Here is a 21460-nt window from a genome sequence, read left to right on the forward strand (position 1 = left end):
GAAAACGAAACTCCAGATCTTCTTTTCTATTCTTATCTGTGACTTCGGCGGTTATCTCATATAAATCTTGTGGCAAAACATTAAGTTCTCGTTTTGCCTCGATACGCATTCTCATGGCAATATTGACAAGAGGAGAAATACTCAGCCGTTCTCTCTCTATATTTGTGCTACTAAACTTTTCTGTACTAAATCATTATTGCATTGCTAAATAAATATACAAGAAGCCATAGTGATAATGAGTTATAGTGCGCAGGAGTTGTGGGAGTTACATGAAGAATACGTTACATGTGCCCATAATTGTGTGTCTAAAGTACAAAACCGCGATCAATTACGTCAGTACTATCAGTTGATCGGTGCCGGTGTTACATGTCTGGTGACTATAAAGGAGAAATACTCGCTGTCGATGGAACATGATGCCCAGGTTACTCTGGCGCTGGTAAGCTTACTGGTGGATGAGACAGCTGATTATGACGCGGCTGAGATGTATATCTCAAGTTTACAAGAGAGGTTGAAGAACGACAAGTATTCGGATGATCTGGAGGTGTATAGGTTGGTATGCCATTTCATGAACTTTTACACTATTCCATTAAAGAGGAAGTCGCAGTTTCACATGAATATTGCCCTCAAAAATTGCAACGAACTAGTAACATACATGGAGAACGCATTAGAGTCCGGATCTATGCAACCATACTCCGAGTGGCTAGTCGTATTTAAATTTGTAGTTCTGACCTTGAGTATACTCACCAATAAGCATGGGAGATTACATGAAAGGTATAAAGAATTGATAGAATATGAAAACGTCCCCAAGATTTGGAAATATATTCTGGTATTACATTATGTTGATTATAGACTAAAGCAAAGGAAACCTATAGAGCAAGATATTCTCTCAAGTCTCAGTGAGATCACCGTCGAAACTGCTGGCGCAAAGCTATATGCTTGGAGGTTAATCTCTGAGCTTCTCATGGATATCTATAATGATAGAAATATAACAGAACAACTAAACAGGTTCAAATTATTTTTCAAAGAATGCAAAGACAAATTGGATGGCAGCCTTGAAGTAAACGTTGATAGCAAAGCAAAACTGCAGTTAAAACTTGAACCCATTTTCCACTATAAGGATTTAAAAAACATTTTACTACTATTACAAAGTGTCAGCTATCTGCTTAATGGATATGATAAAAAAGCAAACTTCTCTATTAAATTTTTACCAAAAGTTCAAACGACAACACAATTACTATTAGAGGGTATAAGGAATGATAGTGCTAATTCAATATTGACAGTTGACAATAAAGTATCCTGGTATACCACAATTCTGAAATATGTCTCATTTTATAAATTATGGGATTATGTTCTATTAAAAGGGATCACTCATGAATATAAAAGAAACTGCCTTGAAATACCCCAAAAAGATCATCAATTATTTTTGGAGTTGATTGGAAGGCAATCAAAATTAACAAGCACAGGGGGTTCTGAAGAATTACAGCAGTTGACAGAACAGTATACCGATTTAGCGGGAGACAGTAGTGTTCACTATGAAGTTAAACTGTCAAGCTTGTTGAATTGCTATATCATCTTATCAAGCCTTGTTAGTGAGGATATCGATAAGGCTAAAAACATTTCAAGATGTAATGATGTTTGGATGTCTATTCAAAGTATATTTGACAATTGCGATCTGCGTGATAATAGTTTATGGAATGTCACCATACTTATGGTGTGGATTATAAGCCATTTTGAGCCATTTACTGCAAACCCACTACCAAGTACTGATGAGGAAAAGTCATCTAAATTGGAAGCTTTTAAAGGCTACTACCAGAATAATAAATACAATGTTATTGATAAAAAGGATGCCGGGATGCATAACAATCTTAAAGTTAAACGGGGACTTCTATTACATGTGCTGCTAAACTATATTGGAGCTCGATTATTTGAGCAGGATTTAGAGGAAATGACAAAAATCTCTGAGCGGTGTTTCCGCATGGCTAATATAAGCATAGAAGATGCCTCATATTCGAAAAAGTCTTCCAAGCAGCCCAGAGTTGGGAGTCTCAATACGACAGATATCGAAGAAAGTGAACTTGATCACCCAACCAATATGAATGTGGAAGGTAATCAAGGTATATGGGCTATACGATATATTATGGGTTTATGGTCATTAATGAACTATACTGTAGGCATGCGACAAAAAGAAGTGATATATACTAGAAATAAACTCAGCCGTATTATAGCTTCTTACCACCAGGCACAAGCATAGTAATGTTATTACCACTTAATAGCATCCTTCCATGGTGTTCCATTACCACTTCACTTTTCAAACCGTCATTTGCTGTAATTTCTGTAGTGTATTCGATTGGATCTTCCAAGATCACATTTACAAACTCATCAAATCCCACCAACTTACCGCTAAATTCGCGATTTGACTGTAATATTATGTGTACCTGCTGGTCTATGGTCTTGTCTATAACTTCCAATGGCAAAACGTCTAAACTGCTCATCTCACTATTGGGAAATGTTTTTCAAAACTATTTTATCAAATGCTGCTCTTTGCTAAATATTGGTGAGTCGAAAATTCAATGATGAAACGTAAATGCAGTTAAATTCTGTCACTGGTACGACGGCTTAATAATTATTATAGCTGATGTTATTGGCTTATAGACGAATCAGCAAACGCCAGCTATTGATCTTTGACAGTACTTGATGACTAAGGGTAACATTGCATCAAATACTAGCTCATCCTGGAATGCGTATTGTTACCATTCAACTTTCAATTCTGGAGTTCATTGAGCACACACAATCAAAGGAAAAAATAAAATACCTAATACTTTTGAACGAAAACACGAGATTTTATATAAACTTTGGTACGAATGGTAAGTTCATGTCCGAACTAACAAATTCGTTGTCAGAACACACCGATTTCATTTTAGCATTGTATGTATACCATGAAAAGGCAGCAGGTATCATCAACAAGTACGAATGAATAAGAGGTGCAATTTCGAAGGTAATATACTTTTTGCCTTAATTGGACACTACGAAGCTTTCTTTGTCAATTTGAAGAATATTTGGATACTGTAAATACTAGACTATATGGAATTCATCGCAAGTACTATTGTGAACAATACAAAAATAAGAATGTTGGGTGAAACAGCCTAAAAAAGAAATAAGTCGCACTATGACATGTTGTTAACAAGTTCTATGCGCTGCTGATTTGTCAATATTCACTGGATAAACAATACGGTTGTGCATACTACTCTTATCATTGTAAAGAAAAATCATATTGAAATATAATTGAAGAGATAACCTTAACATAAGATACTTAACGAAATTCAAAAAAAATAGAACAAGAACCAGGATCAATATAAAATTCGTTAGCAGTTTAACGGCTTTTCACTTTCTTTCATCCATAGCCTCTGACTCCGAAAATTTCTTGAATAGAATACCATGTACCACCAATTGTAACGGATAGACAAAGTGCTTAAGTAAATGATTCATTTAGTGAAGTAGTGGTGCTATCCTTTTTTCTTTTTCTTCTACAAGAATTTACTATCCTGATCACACCGTGCGGGATTGTCTTCACTTCTTAGAAGATGCAGTACTCACAGACCCTAAAAAGTCATGTTTGTTCCATAAACGTCAAAACTATGAGTTTTCTTAGAAGTAGACAACAAAGAAACCATGCTGCTCAAGTTGTAGTATTGCACCCACAATATCTTCAACCATCGCTAAATTATGCTGTTAGCGGAGCAAGCTTGATAAAGAGGTGAAGTTTAAATTCTTATCGAATCAATGTTCTTTCTCTGACCAAATCTGTGTGCGTAATGCTTATCGGGTAATAGAGTCAACTAAAATACAACCAAAGGTGTATGTGCGAATTGAGTTATTGTGTGGATTCTGACAACGAAGTCGATACTCAATTGGCCGAAATGGCCTGTCAGAAATAAATTCATTGGTTGAGCTTTTCCCTTTTGACAGTTATACCTTTAATCAAGGAAGGAAATAACTATACAATGGCCAACCATGCGGATTTTTAGTTACAACTCTTGGGTGCATTATCTGATATCTAATTCTGCTTGTGCTGAATAGTCTTTCCAGGAACGACTTATAGAGTAAAATTTGAGAAATGGTAAAGGTCAACCTGGCTATATAAATACCATCAGAAATGAGCAATTTCTTTGCAATTGGAAGCGTTTTAAAATTTGCTCATCGGTTTTATTATCTTATCATTGCTTCTTTGTTCTATTTTGTTCTAAAATCAAGGAATATCGATACCTAACTGTGTTATTCAACTTTGCTCAAGTACTATAATTTCCATAGTCGATAATACATAGCAAGATCTGTTCTACATTATAAAAGGAAAATATGCCTAACAAAGTATTTAACGTGGCAGTCTTCTTTGTCGTGTTCAGAGAATGTTTGGAAGCTGTTGTTATCGTTTCCATTCTATTGTCTTTCCTGAAGCAAGCAATTGGTTCCAAAGATATTAAATTATATCGCAAATTGCGTAAGCATGTTTGGATTGGTGTCGCACTCGGGTTCTTTATCTGTTTAGTGATTGGTGCTGGTTTCATTGGTGCCTACTACTCTTTACAGAAAGATATCTTTGGTTCTACAGAAGATTTATGGGAAGGTATTTTCTGTATGATTGCTACTACTATGATCAGTATGATGGGTATTCCAATGTTGCGTATTAACAAGTTGCAAAGTAAATGGCGTGTGAAGCTTGCTCGTTCACTTGTTGATATTCCAAAGAGAAAGCGTGATTACTTCAGGATTGGTTATTTGACTAGACGTTATGCGATGTTCATCTTACCTTTCATCACTGTTTTAAGAGAAGGTTTGGAAGCTGTCGTTTTTGTCGCTGGTGCCGGTATTACCACGAAGGGTTCTCACGCATCCGCTTATCCTTTACCAGTCGTTGTTGGTCTAATTGCTGGTTTTATAGTTGGATTCCTATTATATTACGGTACTTCAAAGTCTTCCATGCAAATCTTTTTAGTTATTTCTACCTCCATTCTTTACTTAATTGCAGCCGGTTTGTTCTCAAGAGGTGCTTGGTACTTCGAAAACTACAGATTCAACAAGGCAACGGGTGGTGATGCTTCTGAAGGTGGTGACGGTAATGGTTCCTATAATATCGCTAAATCAGTTTACCATGTTAACTGTTGTAATCCTGAACTGGACAACGGTTGGGATATTTTCAACGCTTTGTTGGGATGGCAAAATACTGGTTATCTGTCCAGTATTCTTTGTTACAATATTTACTGGGTTGTTCTAATTATTGTCTTAGGTTTGATGATGCACGAAGAAAGATATGGCCACTTACCATTTATGAGAAACGTTGGTATGAGACACTTAAACCCAGGTTATTGGATAAAGAACAAGAAGAAGGACGAATTGACTGATGAACAAAAGGCTGAGCTGCTAAACCGTATGGACAACATTCAATTCAATGAAGAAGGTGATATTGTCGCTCATGCTAACGAAGAAGAACACGACCAGGAGAGTTCTTTGTTGAGAGGCAACTCTAACAAGATGGGATCCAAGGAAGAATTGAACTTCAAGGTTACCACTACCAGTTCCGACTAATTATAGGGAATAGCTGACAGCTATCTTTTTCTTTTTGTTACTCTTCCTTAAAAATAATAATAATAATATGCCAATCTTATTTCCCCGCCCTAATAATTACTCATTATTTCAAAAAGTATAAGACGTTGGCATGAATGAACAATAATAAGGAAAATATAATAAGCAATAAATTATTAATGAAATTATAAAACAGTTTTTTTCTGAATAGGAGACTAACAAAAAGTATTTATTTTTCTCTATTATAAATAAATGTCTTAGTAGTTTATATATTTGGATTTGTTGATCTTTTTTGTAGATAATAAAAAATATACCCAATTATAATAATTCAATTTGGCAAGATCAGATAGGTGCATTTATAGCTTAATTATTTATTGGTGATCATCACCTAGTGCAACAATTAAAGGGTGTTTATATTCCAATATCACATGGGTTCCCAAAGACGATTTGCCATATTTTTCTGATGACACTCATTCTAAATCGCAAAAGGGACAAGGAACTATAATAGATGCGATGATCTGGTAAGAATATATTCGATTTAGTCAGTAAACGATAACTATAAACAGATTTGAATAGCACAAATTTTCACTTAACCACTAACATTATATTTGACCTATAAACTGTACTTCCGAAGGTTCGTTACTGAATCGAGATCAAGAAAAATTCTAAATTATACGGCTTGAATCTCATCCACAAAAATAAACAATAACATACACCAGACCTTTTCTATTCATTATATTTGATAAGAACTAATTATTCTCTGGATCGTGGATGCTTTGCCCTGACGTTTCTTTGATTGAGATCCTTATTGGTAATACATATCTGAACTTATACCCTTAAACTACAATCACACTTCAAATTATTATCTTTGGTATAATCTCTCAAAGTTTAACTGTAACTTAAGAGATATCTGCATCGGTATACTTTGCTGAACGATAAAGAATTTAAGTTCTCAGGGATATGCCTGGTATTGAACAACCGGTTAGCCGGAAGAACGAAACACTGGTAAAATTATCAAGCTTAGCCGACGAGTTTGTGTTTAATGATGAAGTCCAGTTGAACTTACAGGATGTACTACAAGAATGCGTTGACACGTATCAGAACTACCAGGATGAAGTTAAAAAGATTAAAAATATGGATCACACTGAAAGTGAGAAAGTATCAGAACTCTGCAAGTCAGCATATATCTACTACAAGATAGTCCACAACTTCATAACGAAAGTAATACCCCATCTACCTGAATTCGAGGTGGCAACTGGACCTAAAGCATCGAAGTTGCAAGCTGAACTGATCAAGATATACTATTCATTATTCTCTCGATTGGAGAGTGACAAGAAAATAAGTTATATTAAAAACATAATTATAAAGCATATGGATACTCAAGAAAATAATCATTCAGTTGAATCACATGAACAAGTCAAATTGAGTAACAAAAAACTACCAGTTAATCGTGATGCCATAGAAATCGATAAGGATTCCATACTTCAGGATATCAGGTATATTAATGGTAAGAGATCCGGGTCAGGTATATCATGTTCAGAGCTATTGTCTTTGATGAAGATGAAGGAAGATAGCTTACTATTAATAGATGTGCGACCAAAACTTGAATACGATGCCCACCATATCAAGACTAAAAATATCATATGTATAGAACCGATATCATTCAAAGAAAGCTATTCAGATCAACAGATAGAGAAGACTTCAATGATTCCTTCTCCGAAGCATGAGATCCAATTATTTCAACGGAGAAGCGAATTTCAATATATCATCTTATATACAGACCTGGAAGAGAAGTCTAATTTTTACTTCCAACAGTTAAAATCACTATTGGAGATACTTTTACAGCGGTCTTTTCTGAGACCAATCGACGATAGAAAGACCAAGGTTCTTTTTTTAAGCGATTCCCTACAAAATTGGATAAAGAATGGAGGGGAAATCGATAAATCACAGGAGGTAAGCAAAATTAGAAATAGGTCAATCAGTGGCAGCGGGCCTCTACTAAATTCATTATCAGAAAGAAAAACAATCGGAGCCTTTCCAGATATCAATCGAAATAGTACAAAGCAAATGCCAATATCCCCATTACCATCTTTACCTGGATCAGAAAGGACAGTTGCTACACCACCAAACGGGTCAAGTACCCTTGGCAGAATAAATAGTCCAGTTACCCATTATCCCAAAGCCCCACTAATTAACGATAGTGAATTCCACTTGAACATAAACAACAATCACTCACCTCCCACTCACCTCCCCTCCAAGGACAACAATCCCCTGGCAAGTAGTATGCCTATTGGTTCAGATCATAAACCATTTATGTCTCCACAAAATTCCTTGCCACTAGCACCCAAACCCCCGACATTAGAATCAAAAAACTATAACTTCATATCTGATCGTTCTAACATAATTGACCAAAAACAAAATAGAAGTAGGTCACTTGAACCCCAGCTGCCACCTATACCAAGCACTCTGATAAGAAAAAATTCACCAGAAAAAACTTTGTCATGTAATCAAATGATGGATACATCCTTTACTGTGGGTTTGGAAAACATGGGAAATTCATGTTACATAAATTGCATAATACAATGTATTTTTGCAACTACAGAACTTATCAAAATTTTTCTTAATGGAACCTATGCCAAACATATTAACAAGCAGAGTAAACTCGGCTCTAAGGGGGTTCTAAGTCATAATTTTGCAAAGCTATTAAAAGATATGTATGAAGAGAATAGTAGCAAAAAAATTGGTAAAAAGCATGGTGCAGTTAAAACTCTCCAATTCAAGATGGCCTGTGCATCTGTAAATTCCTTATTTAAAGATGCTAGCCAACAAGACTGTCTGGAATTTTGTCAATTCTTATTAGATGGACTCCACGAGGATTTGAACCAATGTGGGGCTAATCCACCCCTCAAGGAACTTTCACCGGAAGCTGAGAAAATGAGGGAGAATTTATCTTTGCGTGTGGCATCAAGCATTGAATGGGAAAGGTATTTAACAACTGACTTCAGCATAATTGTAGACTTATTTCAAGGCCAGTATGCATCCCAACTAAGGTGTAAAGTTTGCAATCGAACTTCAACGACATATCAAGCCTTTTCCGTGTTATCTGTGCCTGTACCCTCAGGTAAAAGTTGTGGTTTATTGGATTGCTTCATCGAATTTACTAAGACTGAAAACTTGGAAGTAGATGAACAATGGTTCTGTCCAAGCTGTAAAAAAAAGCAACCATCAACCAAAAAATTGACTATCACCCGTCTACCCAGAAATCTGATAATTCATTTGAAAAGGTTTGACAACATGATGAATAAAAATAACATATTTGTTAGATATCCCCAAATTTTAGATCTAACACCATTTTGGGCAAACGACTCTGATGGAAAGTTACCACCTGGTATCACTGATGAAATACCAGCCAGAGGACAAGTACCCCCATTTAACTACAGATTATATGGTGCTGCATGCCATTTCGGGACTTTGTACGGGGGACATTACACATCATATGTTGACAAAGGTCCCGAAAAAGGTTGGATTTATTTTGACGACACAGTATACAGACCTGTAAGATTCCAAAATGAATTTATAAGCCCTAGTGCCTATGTTTTGTTTTATCATCGCATAACGTCTTAGTTATTTTGTGGCGATAAATTGAAATCAATTAAGACTCAGCATTATTTGAAGCAAGCGCCTTGTGTAAGCCCCCATTGCCATTCAATCACCATGAACTTTAATGATACTTAACGATACTCGATGATATATTCGTTATAATTCCTTCATTTCTGTAATTACAATTTACGTACTAAACTTATATTCGAAAATATAGAAACTACTGAAATAGTAATGAAGCGGCAAATTCAGCATTCCCATTTGTGGAAACCAACGCTTGTATCACTTCTTGTCTTGAGAATCCCAAATCCATAAGCTGTTTGATAGTCTTTTCTGGGAATGTTCTCCCTGTATTTCCCATAGGTGAACTATTATTGAGTAAATTGTCTGCCTTAACAGGCTTTACTTTTGGGGTGATAGTAAAGGAAGTTTTCATTTTCTTTTTACTATGATCAGCAGACTCCTTTATCTCCACAGGTGGCTGAGGGTTACCAACAGCATCAAATGAGGTACCTTTAGGTATTTCTGCCTCACCCAAGAATTTAGTTTCCGTACCAGCTATCCTTAGAACGTTCTTCTCAAGATCAATGCATGCTTGATGCCTCTTTAGCATATCGAGACCCAAAAGTAAATCAACATTGGAATCCAACACAACAAAACTACATGGAATGAATTGAGTCTCAATCTTGACTTGTACTTGATGGACTCTACCGAGTATTTTACCCGTACCAACACCTCTAGCTTCACCAATAAATCTGTTGTCAATAAAACGCTTAAGTTCAGTTTTCTCTGCTAATCTGGGAGAAATAATAGTCATTTGCGCACCTGAATCTACGAATGCCTTCACGGGGTGACCGTTGATTTCCATGTTAATATATAACATACTAACCTGCGCAAATACTTCAGGAGTGTATTCAAGTGCATTTCGTAACTGCTCATCAATTAACTGTTTATCTTGTAGTTCCTGCAGGCGTTTCTTATGTTCTGGATCCTCAGGGTTAGTCATCAATTTCTTGTACTCCTCATCAGGAATTCCGTATGGATTAGTGGGCATAGCCGATTGCATTCTTCTTCTTTGTATAATGACTGGGCCCATATGTGTCTTGAATTGCTGGGGATCATTCACTAGACTGTCAATATCAGCAAATGGCATTCTCAAGGAGTTTCTTAAAGCAGAATTACTCAATAGTTGCAATCGAAATTGTTCAACGTATGCGTCATCATCTAGTTCGATGGCTGATGTACTATTTGCGATAGAATTACTAGACACAGGTTGCCCACGTATAACAATCAGATCATCATTACCAATACCAAGTTCCTCAAGGGTCTTTTCAACGTCTGGTTTTAATTCTTTACCATTAAAGTAGAGCTGCTGCTTGCCACTCTCAAATGCACAATCAACTTCCAATAGTGCAACCAAATCCATCAACATCATATCTCCACTAAGCTCCAAGGGGCCGTATACCTCCCCATTAACATCATTTGTAACTGTCAATTGCATCCTTCTATTTAATATTCGATATTCTCAATGCTGCTACTCTGAACACTTTATTTTTCACTATATCTTATCAAAATAGAATCCCTAAGCGCAGTACAATGTCAGCGGTCAACACTAAATCAGGAAGAAAACAGGAGCTGCAGAATCTTCAAATCATAAATGCAGCCATGCTATTATAGTAGCTCCTACCACACACCCAATGTGCACATGCTACCTGTAACGCTACCTTTACTACATGATCTCTACGGGTATTGTCTCAGAAGGCTAGCTCGCGCCACCATGAAAGAAGAAACCCAATCAAGTTACTATGACGTATTACGTTATTAAACACGTGTGTAAGGGTACCAAGCTGATGATTACGTAATTAGGGAACATTTATTGATTTTCAGCTTTCACTTCTCTCCATTGTTAATTTCTCTGTGTTTGGCACAGATATTTGCGCGAGGTTGATTTGCTGACGTAATAAATATTGATCTACACTTTATTTCTTATGGAGATCATATAGCAAATGCTGTTATTGTTCGATTCTGAGCTAAAAAAAGGTACCGAAATCAAATATAGCATTCTATTTCAACCTTATCATAAATGAATATAGCTTGTTTCTTTCATATCTTTTTTTTATATCAATTCTGAGAGATACGCATTAGGTACAGTATTTTAAACAAACATGAATTTTTACTTTTCCTGAAAGCACGCCATCATAGTACTTTAATAAAGAGAATGATTCAACATGCCATTACCATATTACATCCGTTTTAGAATGTCTTGTGAATTTAGGGAAGTCTGGATTTGAATCAAAAAATATGTCAGTGCTCATCACCTATTATTTGTGAAAGATTACCAATCATTATTTTTTAATTGTAACTTATGTATGGATCTTTCTACCAAGTAAGGTACTTACAGTTTGAAAAAACACATGAAATTCAAAGGAAATAAACACTTTACCATCACTACAATAAGGAATTGCACTGACCTCAAACAATCATTCTAAGTGCCACCACACAAAAGCCTATTTTGCTTTGTCATGTCGAAGGACTCATGAAGGACGATTTCCTTTCTAGGGTGTGTAAGTTGTGGGGTGGATCAATTAAACATGTAATTGTAAAATTTGCCATCGAGAATCAAACTGATATGAGCTATCGATACTGGCTGATTAAATGTCTCTTTAAGTTGTAATATCCACTTTTAAACCTTGGAATAGCGTACAAGAATAGCAGTAAAAGCTTAGGCTAAAATCAGATCTCAAATCAGCATAGATGACTCGAAGATTACGCAGTTCCACGAAGTCAGAGCGAGATGCAGCTTTACTGAAATCAGAGGTTGATACCGAAGCTGCTTCTGCAGTCATCGAGGCAATGGTTGAACCGGTGAAAAAAAAAGCAAAGATTAAGAAAGAGAATTCTGATGCTGATGGAGTAGCTGATTCAAAGGCACCAGAGCCTATAGAAATCCCACAAGATTTCCTGGACAAACATGTCGATGAATTTAAAGTGGGGCTAAAAGAAATACTTGAAGTTGACCCAACGCTTTCACAATATGTGCTGATTAAGGAGTTTCCCTTGTTTTTGAAAGATAGACCCAGAGCAGATGATCTACACGACAAGTTTACAAGACTCGCCAGTGCAATCATCTCACAACAGCTGAGCAACTCAGCTGCTAGATCTATAAGAGAGAAATTTATTAACCTTTATGACGGACATTTCCCAGATTACAAAGTACTTAAGGTAGACATAAAGATACCATCTAAACATGAGCAAATTTTTAAATGTGGCCTGAGTAGGAAAAAATGCGAATATCTAGAATCACTGGCCAATTACTTTGCTGATAATGAAGAGTACATCAGAAACTTATTTCAAGACAAAGGAAATGATCAAAAAATTATGGACGAATTGGTATCGAATGTTAAAGGGATTGGCCCGTGGTCCGCAAAGATGTTCTTAATGACTGGCCTTTACCGCATGGATGTATTTGCCCCAGACGATGTTGGAATAGCTAGAGGCTGTGCTAAATATCTATCACAACACCCTGATACATTGAAAAAGCTCATGAAAAATCGAAGGGAAATAAAGAAGAGTAAAATTAAACACAAGAAATTAAATTGGAAGGTATACGATGAAGACATCGTAGACAGTCTTGCCCTTCTTTTCTCACCCAACAGAACTATATTTAGTTTTATAATATGGCGAATGGCAAGTACTGACATTGATGCCATAATCAAGACAGAAACCGATTTTACTAGTTCGAGAGGTGGTGGATCCGGTCTGTAATAATACGTTTAGTGATCATATTAACATTTTAAAAAGGAAATCATATTAATCTAGAACATTAATAAATAAATAAGCATAAATATATTTACATGTACCTTCCAATTCTAAATTAAACCTAAGTCATAATAATAACACGTCAACTTTATAAATTTTATAATTGAATTTGTTTGGCAGATTCAACCTACCAAATAGGTGACCAATATGACACTAGTACAATTTAAACTATATGTCTGGTCGCATTGAAATAATCCATTATTAACAAGAACATAATAAAAAAGTCAATTTTTCATTACTCATATACCGAAGAGTAAGCATAGGTATTCCACTTTATTTGGACACATGCTTGGCCGCTTCTTGGATGACTTTGCTACCAGATTTCAATTGTTGAGCATGTAACTTTGAAATTGTACTTCTAATTGGAGCTCTTGGTGCTTTCAATTGGGCAGTAAATAGCAAAGATAGAGTCAACAAAGCCAAGGCACCACCTTGATGCATTGATGCAATGGAGATTGGAACATAGTACCATAGAGCCAACGCACCTAGAGTAACTTGACAGGTTAAAACACCCATCATAGCTTTCATAGTGATGTCTGCGTTTCTTGGAACAATTTGTTTCCTTCTATTACAGTAGATATGGGCAACAAGAATCGCCGTGAAAGTAATGGTAGCTAAAATTCTGTGATTTAGTTGAACAGTAACTGGGTTTTCCAACATGTTTCTCCACCACATATCAGACTTGTCTTCTTTACGAGCAAATCTATCTTCGAATAATTCTCTCTTTGGAGGAATCCAATGTTCACCCATGTGTGGGAAAGTTGGGTACAGTAGACCAGCATCTAGACCAGCAACCATACCACCGCTCATGGCAGTGACAAAAGTCAAAGCTGTCAAACCAACGGCAACTCTTCTAATAGGAATAATAGCTGGGCTTTCAAGTTTTTTGAATGCTTCTAAAGCTCTAGCAGGGTTTTTCAACCACTTCAATTCCCTTAGAATTTCCCAACCAGCCCACATCATACCCATATACAAGAAGAATGCAGCACCCAAGTGAGTTGTCAGTCTATATTGAGAAACTGTTGGCTTGGATTGTCTAATTTCCAGTTGTTCTTTGTCCAAACCAGATTTAACCATCCACCAACCGACGAAACCTTGTAGACCCAACAAACCAGACAAGAAAAGCAATCTCTTATTGATGTGAGAGGATGTTCTCTTTGTGGCAGCAAAATATAATGCAGGCATAACAAAGATGACACCGATAGCACGGCCCCAAAGTCTGTGGAACCATTCCATGAAGAAAATGAACTTGAACTCGTCTAGGTTAATGTGAGAGTTCAATTCCATGAATTCTGGAGACTCTCTGTACTTGGCAAATTCTTCTTCCCATTCCTTTTGAGACAATGGTGGCAGAGCACCTAGGATAGGCTTCCACTCGGTAATAGATAGACCTGACTCAGTCAATCTTGTTAGACCACCAAGGATAACAATACCAAACACAAGACCTGAAGTACCGATAAGCCAGTATGCGACGTACTTGCTAGTCTTAACATCCTTGGCAGCCAATGGAATACCGCTAGAATCCAGCTTCAAAGCGGCTTCATCAATAATCCTGGCACCTGCTGCAGCATTACGTAATACATTGTTAGCAGTAGAGAACCATCTTCCACGGGCCACGCATTTCAAAATACCACAACTAGAAGCCTTCTGAGATAGATGCTTAGCACCTGTCCAGTTAAGAGTACTATTTAAAGTAGATCTACCAACCACACCATTGCTTGCTAAAATTCCAGCATTTTTTGAGAGAAGTCTCTGACCAGAACGCACCAATTGTCTTGTCAACATCTTTCCAAGCTCTAAAAAGAAAGGGCAAGACAAATATATACCAAACTGAATTAATTTAGGTTAAAGTATGCTTGTTTTTAGCCGCCCAAAAAGAACCAATAGGCTGAATGGAAGAGAACAATGGGGGAAAATATGCCAAAAGTGTTCCTGAAACATCAAGCGGTATTTATACTTCCTGATGTTGTCCTAAGAAGAAGAAATCGCCTGGGGGGTCGAAAGTGCTCTGTTGCATTTCGTAGTTTATGATTAGTATAAACACCGATATAAAAGAGATATAGTTAGAGAATCACTTATTCTTTGTCTTCTTGGGTACATAGCTATATATGATATGCTACCATATCCGTTTTGAGACCATCTTGTATCTGGTTACACCTTCGAGGGATTGATCGGGGGTAGCTGTGTTGGTTAGAATTGGTATTGGCAAGAGACTTGCATCACGGTTTGAGTCAGAGAAGTCTGTGTGTGGCTCAGGCGTTGCTTCACGAGAAGATTGCGGCGATTGCCTAGAGAGCATGAATGAATCTGTGGAGGGGCTCCTTGAATCGGTCTTCTTTTCGTAATTTATCAGTTCCCTCGTTATCTCGTCCATTTTGCTCAGTCCAGTGCTAATAATACCTGGCACATAGCTCTCTGAGTTTACCATTGTGTTGTATTCGCCGTCTGGGAACCGGCGTTGGATACTACGAGACCATTGCACTAAGATCCAATGTAACAAAGTCTTCGATAGTAGAATGATCACTGCACTCCCAAGCAATGTGATAACAATACTTAACATCCCACTGGAATCTTCTGCAGGCTGGAAGAATACTGGCCGTAGCATTGTCAAAAACAAGACTACCGAGGCTGGCAGTGGTATCCCCAGACGGTTTTGGTATTGAGTACCATTTTGTGTGTAATCTCTATAAGCGATAAAATAAAACTTATCGTACATCTCCGGACGTATACGGTTAAATTTTGTAATATATGCATGTTTAATCCAGTCGACAATGATTTCGCTGCCAATGACATTCAAAGTGGGACTGTTTTGGATCCCTGATGAAGTGATGTTGAGACACCAAGTAAAGGGTATCACGCTAGATATGTTCCTTGACTTGGCTACAATATTCCTGAGGCCAATAATTGATAGAAATAAAAGCAACTTGAACCTCTCGGCAACATCAGACATCCCTATTTGAAAGAGACCCTCTTTATCAATCTTTTTGAAAACAGAACCTTTAATTTCCGAAAATTGCATAGACAGTAATAATGTGAGTAACGCATTTGAACATGAATTGGTCGCAATATTCAAGGAGATTGTCTGGTATACCAACACATACCCATGGCATGTTAGATATACAACTCCTAAAAATAAAAGAAAAAATTGCCTGTGCCTTAGTCTCTTGTAACAATTATGAGAAATTACCACTGTAAGTAAGCTTTGACCTACACTAGAGAGTAATTGGTCACTCATTTCAAGCAAACTAAACAGAACATATAATTTGACTGTACTTTGTCTCTTTATTCTGTGATATACTTTTGAAGTATCTAGCGGACTCAAGAGGATAGAGGATGCAATTATTAAAAACATTGTACACTTGTCTTGGAACATCTTAGATTGTTGCTCTTTCAGCTGTTTTTTCAACTGCTTCGGTAGCGATTGCACTTTATTCTGTTTTTTATTTCTTCCCAATATTGACAAGAGGCTATTCTTTATCGACCTGACATGGTATCGACAAACATTGTATGGCAGCTCAGTAAAATAATACAAAAACCAATCGTAGCTGGCTAGTAATGTGAATAACATAAATTTCTCTAAGTATATCGGTATCCTAAACATATTCAACAGTTGCTCCATCTCGAAATCATGCTGATTAAAATCTTCTTCCTCAAACTCTGAGTCCGTCTCATCAAGTGCGTCATTATCTGCACCACCGCTCATAGCCTGTTTCCTGTCAGTTTCCCCGGCAACAACATCCTTGTTCTTAGTCATATGTAATTACAACTCCTATTATATCCCGAGCTCCCCAATATATCTCCCACAAAATGAAAGGGCAGCAATAATAGACTCTTTTTCCCCAGCCAAATGTAAATAGCCACCTAGCACTGAATAGTAAGTTGCTAACTAGCTGATTCAATCAACTTATCTACTTTTAATAGGACTGCCTTCCACCTTTTTTAAGAACAATCAGCTACGTCAATCCCGAAATTTTTCAGTTCGACAAATCCGAAGATGAGCTTATAAGAAAGAAGGGTTTTATGATGAGCAGTAACAGTTGTTAAGCTTGCGAAGAGATAGCTATGGATCAGCAGGATTGGATGGTGCTAGAGAAGTGCTAGTAAAACTTTCAGCAATGATATCGAAGCAGGATGTGTGTGAAATGCTAAGGCCGTTTCAGAAACATAGACAGTTGTCAATAAGGGAAGGCGAGGTTATCTCTCTCGAGATACTGACGTTGCTATGTGATGATTACTGTGGTGACGAGGGAACTTTGAAATACTTAGCGAGGCTAATGACTCCAGAACTTTATGCTGATCTGGTTGACGAGCGCAACTTGAATCAAAGGTGTGGTTACCCATTGTGCTCGGGAGCACCTGAGAGAATACGGGATCCGTTTTCAGTGGACCAAGTTACTAAGCAGTTTCTGTGGGAGAACAATCCCTATGCATATTTATCAAAATACTGTAATAAGTTTCACTTCAGATGTTCACAGTTCTTTCAGGTACAATTGTCTGAAGAGGCCATTTTCGCTAGGACAGGCGTGCACCTGCTAGAAGACACACAAGAAATGAGACAGACTCAAGATGACAAATTTAATGTTACGTTATTTGAAGAGCTTTTGAGAGAAAAAGCTTCAGAAGAGGATATCAAATCACTTGTAGCAGGGCTCAAGAGGCTTGGTTTGGATGCTTCACAGGACGGTGAAGATGGGGATGAACAATTAGAGGTAGATCTCTCAAAATGGCTTGAACAAATAAAAATTGTGGAAAATAAGGACCCGCCTATGCTTGGTGACCTAGTAAAGGACTAATAAGCAAGACTGTTAACGATTTGTTACGATATAAGGACTTCCCATTACTACATACTAGTGCATAAATACGGTTATATGTATTCTAAATCTAATTTACGTTTTCTTATGAAATTGATGGGCTTCTATAGTAAATTTGGTAAAATATACTATGTTGTTAAGTAATTTGGATTATGACCTTTCATGTTCCATTATCCATACCACGATCAGAAATGATTTTTTTTAGTATCTTTTTACCCAGTTGGATAGTTCATGGCCATCACGGATTCTTTTGTAATAAATGTGTCTGCACTTGCACTGACAGGGCACTCTAGCTATCAGAATCATATGGACATATTTTTGTTCACGTGTAGGCGCTTTAGAGCTTGGAACACTAAATGTTAAAAGAGGAAACTGTTTTGATATATTTGTCAAGTAGTTAAATTTTCTACTAGATTCTGTAAGTAATTAGAGAGTAAAATGCCTTAGTATCCTAGTTAATGGATAAGTACACATGACAAATAGCATAATCCCAACAAAATAAAACACTACTCCTACTGTAGATCTAATTATTATCCATTTACAACAAGTTAATATGGTTTCGTGGTCTAGTCGGTTATGGCATCTGCTTAACACGCAGAACGTCCCCAGTTCGATCCTGGGCGAAATCATTTAATTTTTTTGTGGGCTCTTCCATTTACGCTCGACTCAATTTATGCTCTACTCAATAAGTTAGCACACGTAGCTCAGCAACGTACTCTAAACTCGAGTATGCTTGCTCTAGAATTTCTTAATTATACTAACCGGTCTTTCCACATCAAATGATCTAATAAACATGATTAGAGATAATTTACATCAGTGTGAAATGGCTTGTATATATTTATTATTTGTATACATAAAATAACGACACATCCATCCGACCATTACCTTAATCTTGTGATAGATTAGTTATAGCTTGTATTTGTGAATTAACCAATTGAGCGAGTTTGCTAGAATTGTAAGTTCCTATTAGGGTAGTCAATTGAGTCGTTGATATTTTTTTGTCTTTAATGTCCACAGATTCTAATATCTCGAGGAGATCTTTTTTATATCTTGCAATGAGTGTCTTATCACATTTATAAGTACCCAGTTTACGAATTTGTTGTATCAGATTATTCAAAACCTCAAATATCTTCATTTTTATCTTCGAATCTAAACCCATCGAATACATGTTTCCTGTATTAATGATCTCCTGGATATTAACATGATCTGATATTGTATGTGGATAGAGAATACCATCAATTTCAATCTTGCCCGCATTTGGCTCAATTGATGCTTGCTTATCCTCTTTCATAAGTTCCACTAACTCTTTCAGTTTTTGCTCGATTGACTCCTTCGTATGTGCTATTAGTGAATTCTGGAACTTTTCTGATCTTACAAATGTTTTAACTAATTCATTTGTTGACGAGGATACAATATAATCGAGATCCTGCTCTTCCTCAAATATATACCCGTATAGACTCTTTTCAAAAACTTCATGTATTTGCACGTTCCAAGGGAACCCCGAGTACTCCATAATTTTATTCAGTTTAACCCATTGAAATAAAGTGAAATAAAGCTCATTCTTTGTAACAGCATCAACAATATAACGTTGTAGTTGATTACATTTTGTTGCTAAAACTCGTTCATATGTTTTATTCGATATAATATTATCCAGTTGCTTATGAATTTTTGCGAAATGCTCCATTAAATTATCAATCAGATTGTTTACCCCTGGTTCAGAAGTTGTAGTGGGCATCTTTGATATGAAATTGTATACAGCCATTGCCCATTCTGTTAATTCAACCAAGATCATTGAGGAACTAGTTTCATCATCCTCAATGCTTCCCTGTTTAAGAGGAGATTTAGTATGACTTTGAACCACCAAGTCCGGCAGTTTTCTCAATTGATATAGATCATCATTATAACATAGTTCTCCAAACTCTTTATCCACTTCTTTTAAAGTATATGTTAAAGTAGACACTTCATCTGTGACTTCCAAGATATCCCAGTATTTCTGGGCCATTTTATGGTTAAACTTATCATTGATAGTAGATAATTCGTGTGCCAGCTCAACAACATGGTTCTTTATTTCAGGAATTCGCTGCTGGGTAAATAATTGATGCACTTCATGTTGTTCTTGTGCCATTATAATTATATATACTTATCTTCCTTCAGAGGTCTAGCTCCTCTTCTGTCTAACATTAGCTGTACTAATTACTTTCTTGCTTTTTATCTTTTTTCATGAAATTTGCCCAATCTAGCAGAAGCGATGAGCTGTTGTTTCGGATCCTAAGCAACTATCAAAAAGATCAAATATATATTCTTTACCTTATACATCATATATATCAATAATATCATTATCGATTACTCGTTCATAACATTAAAATATCTTAGATACCAAAAAATCAAGCTTTTCATAAACTGATCATAATTGTGAGATATCGTTAGAATGATAAGACCAGCAATAGAACCAACAATAGAGATGAATCTGATGCAAGTAATATAAAGAGCCTTAACTGATTAAAAAAAAAAAAAACGTCAAAGTTCTTCTGAAATATGAAAAAAAAAATAAAAAACATATTCAGTGAAGAATTGATAAGCTTTAGGTGAAACTTGGCTTGGGTAAATTACTCTCATTAGGTACATCTGTAGCAAATGATGCTCCTGCGAAGGTGTTGGATTTCCTGCCACTATTTCTTTTACTCTTATTTGTAGGCTTTGTATTTGTAACAGGGCCATTGGATGTGGGGTTCTTCACAACAGGAGGTGTAGATAATGCTGGATTAATATAGTTCATTGGATTTGGTGGAATAATACGAGGCAATGTTGGTGAAGCTCCAATGCTCTGGTTGATAGGGAACGCACTGTTAGGAACAGGCATAGGTGGCTGATTATAATACATTGGCTGTCCATTAAAGTTTAGCTGTTGTGGCATACCAGGAGGAGGACCGTTCGGACCTGGCGGATAGCCCGGAGGAGGTTGAGGGGGAGCCACAGGTGCAATACCAGGTCTGAAATTATCGAAGTTCATAGGTCCTGGTCCAACTGGTAACCTATTCTGCTGCTGCTGCTGCTGTTGCAATTGTTGAGGGTTATAAGGCAAGTAGTGATTGTTTGCCGGGAAGTTGGGATTTCCGAGTGGGTTCATTGGAAGATTATGAGGCAGTATCATTGGAGTAGATAATGGTGATGAAAAATTCTGACTTAGACCATGACTATTTGTTATGCCTTGAGTAGTATTGGGGGCTTTCTGTGGTGTGGCAGTAGCTGAGTTCGAGTTTGACTTAATGAGTGTCTCTACCACTGTTTTTTCTGTCTTCTCAGGATTAATCAGTAAGTTCTTTAAATTTTTAGTCAAATTATCATAAGAATCCTTTGTTTCTTGTAGTTCCTTATCTTGCTTCTTCTTGTTCTTAGTCTTCGCCCCATTTGTTTGCTTTCCACCACGAGGACCATGCCCAAAATCAGGTCTCTGTCCATTTGGCAACTGTTGAGGCGACAATAGCTGTTCGATATCCTTCTCTGTTTTCTTGCTTGGCTTCTTATTGTTCAGAGCAGGTATCCGCGTGGAACTATTATTCTTTGCTGCCACTATAGGTGAATTATTCCTGCTATGCGTCGGCAGTCGGCGTGAACTGTTGAAATACATTGTATCATTAGACATAGTTTTCCAG

At 36.8% G+C, this 21460-nt stretch overlaps 11 protein-coding genes and 1 non-coding gene across 12 annotated transcripts; 6 read left to right on the forward strand and 6 right to left on the reverse strand.

The window, feature by feature from the left end:
* Nucleotides 1-235: 235 nt before the first annotated feature.
* On the forward strand, nt 236-2251 carry SCC4 (cohesin-loading factor complex subunit SCC4; the record flags this gene model as incomplete). Its single annotated transcript, XM_447541.1, has 1 exon — nt 236-2251. The coding sequence occupies one exon, from the start codon at nt 236-238 to the stop codon at nt 2249-2251; it is 2016 nt and encodes a 671-aa protein (XP_447541.1).
* On the reverse strand, nt 2220-2492 carry LSM5 (RNA-binding protein LSM5; the record flags this gene model as incomplete). The annotated part of the gene is made up of 1 exon (XM_447542.1): nt 2220-2492. The coding sequence occupies one exon, from the start codon at nt 2490-2492 to the stop codon at nt 2220-2222; it is 273 nt and encodes a 90-aa protein (XP_447542.1).
* Nucleotides 2493-4353: 1861 nt separating this feature from the next.
* Nucleotides 4354-5580, forward strand: FTR1 (high-affinity iron permease FTR1; the record flags this gene model as incomplete). The annotated part of the gene is made up of 1 exon (XM_447543.1): nt 4354-5580. The coding sequence occupies one exon, from the start codon at nt 4354-4356 to the stop codon at nt 5578-5580; it is 1227 nt and encodes a 408-aa protein (XP_447543.1).
* Nucleotides 5581-6537: 957 nt separating this feature from the next.
* Nucleotides 6538-9201, forward strand: UBP5 (putative ubiquitin-specific protease UBP5; the record flags this gene model as incomplete). Its single annotated transcript, XM_447544.1, has 1 exon — nt 6538-9201. The coding sequence occupies one exon, from the start codon at nt 6538-6540 to the stop codon at nt 9199-9201; it is 2664 nt and encodes an 887-aa protein (XP_447544.1).
* A 196-nt stretch (nt 9202-9397) lies between these two features.
* DDI1 (Ddi1p) lies at nt 9398-10678 on the reverse strand (the record flags this gene model as incomplete). The annotated part of the gene is made up of 1 exon (XM_447545.1): nt 9398-10678. The coding sequence occupies one exon, from the start codon at nt 10676-10678 to the stop codon at nt 9398-9400; it is 1281 nt and encodes a 426-aa protein (XP_447545.1).
* A 1253-nt stretch (nt 10679-11931) lies between these two features.
* On the forward strand, nt 11932-12942 carry MAG1 (DNA-3-methyladenine glycosylase II; the record flags this gene model as incomplete). Its single annotated transcript, XM_447546.1, has 1 exon — nt 11932-12942. One exon carries the CDS (start codon nt 11932-11934, stop codon nt 12940-12942), a length of 1011 nt encoding a protein of 336 aa, XP_447546.1.
* Nucleotides 12943-13269: 327 nt separating this feature from the next.
* On the reverse strand, nt 13270-14781 carry COX15 (Cox15p; the record flags this gene model as incomplete). The annotated part of the gene is made up of 1 exon (XM_447547.1): nt 13270-14781. One exon carries the CDS (start codon nt 14779-14781, stop codon nt 13270-13272), a length of 1512 nt encoding a protein of 503 aa, XP_447547.1.
* Nucleotides 14782-15112: 331 nt separating this feature from the next.
* On the reverse strand, nt 15113-16750 carry EMP65 (Emp65p; the record flags this gene model as incomplete). Its single annotated transcript, XM_447548.1, has 1 exon — nt 15113-16750. One exon carries the CDS (start codon nt 16748-16750, stop codon nt 15113-15115), a length of 1638 nt encoding a protein of 545 aa, XP_447548.1.
* A 361-nt stretch (nt 16751-17111) lies between these two features.
* Nucleotides 17112-17789, forward strand: RTR1 (RNA polymerase II subunit B1 CTD phosphatase RTR1; the record flags this gene model as incomplete). The annotated part of the gene is made up of 1 exon (XM_447549.1): nt 17112-17789. One exon carries the CDS (start codon nt 17112-17114, stop codon nt 17787-17789), a length of 678 nt encoding a protein of 225 aa, XP_447549.1.
* A 573-nt stretch (nt 17790-18362) lies between these two features.
* tV(AAC)7 lies at nt 18363-18436 on the forward strand. The gene has a single exon. It is a non-coding gene; the product is annotated as a tRNA-Val (tRNA).
* Nucleotides 18437-18693: 257 nt separating this feature from the next.
* COG1 (Golgi transport complex subunit COG1) lies at nt 18694-19932 on the reverse strand (the record flags this gene model as incomplete). Its single annotated transcript, XM_447550.1, has 1 exon — nt 18694-19932. One exon carries the CDS (start codon nt 19930-19932, stop codon nt 18694-18696), a length of 1239 nt encoding a protein of 412 aa, XP_447550.1.
* Nucleotides 19933-20388: 456 nt separating this feature from the next.
* EDC1 (Edc1p) lies at nt 20389-21450 on the reverse strand (the record flags this gene model as incomplete). The annotated part of the gene is made up of 1 exon (XM_447551.1): nt 20389-21450. One exon carries the CDS (start codon nt 21448-21450, stop codon nt 20389-20391), a length of 1062 nt encoding a protein of 353 aa, XP_447551.1.
* Between the last annotated feature and the right edge of the window lie 10 nt (nt 21451-21460).

Source organism: Nakaseomyces glabratus, chromosome I (genome assembly GCF_010111755.1).
Source record: "Nakaseomyces glabratus chromosome I, complete sequence".
Lineage (NCBI taxonomy): Eukaryota > Fungi > Ascomycota > Saccharomycetes > Saccharomycetales > Saccharomycetaceae > Nakaseomyces > Nakaseomyces glabratus.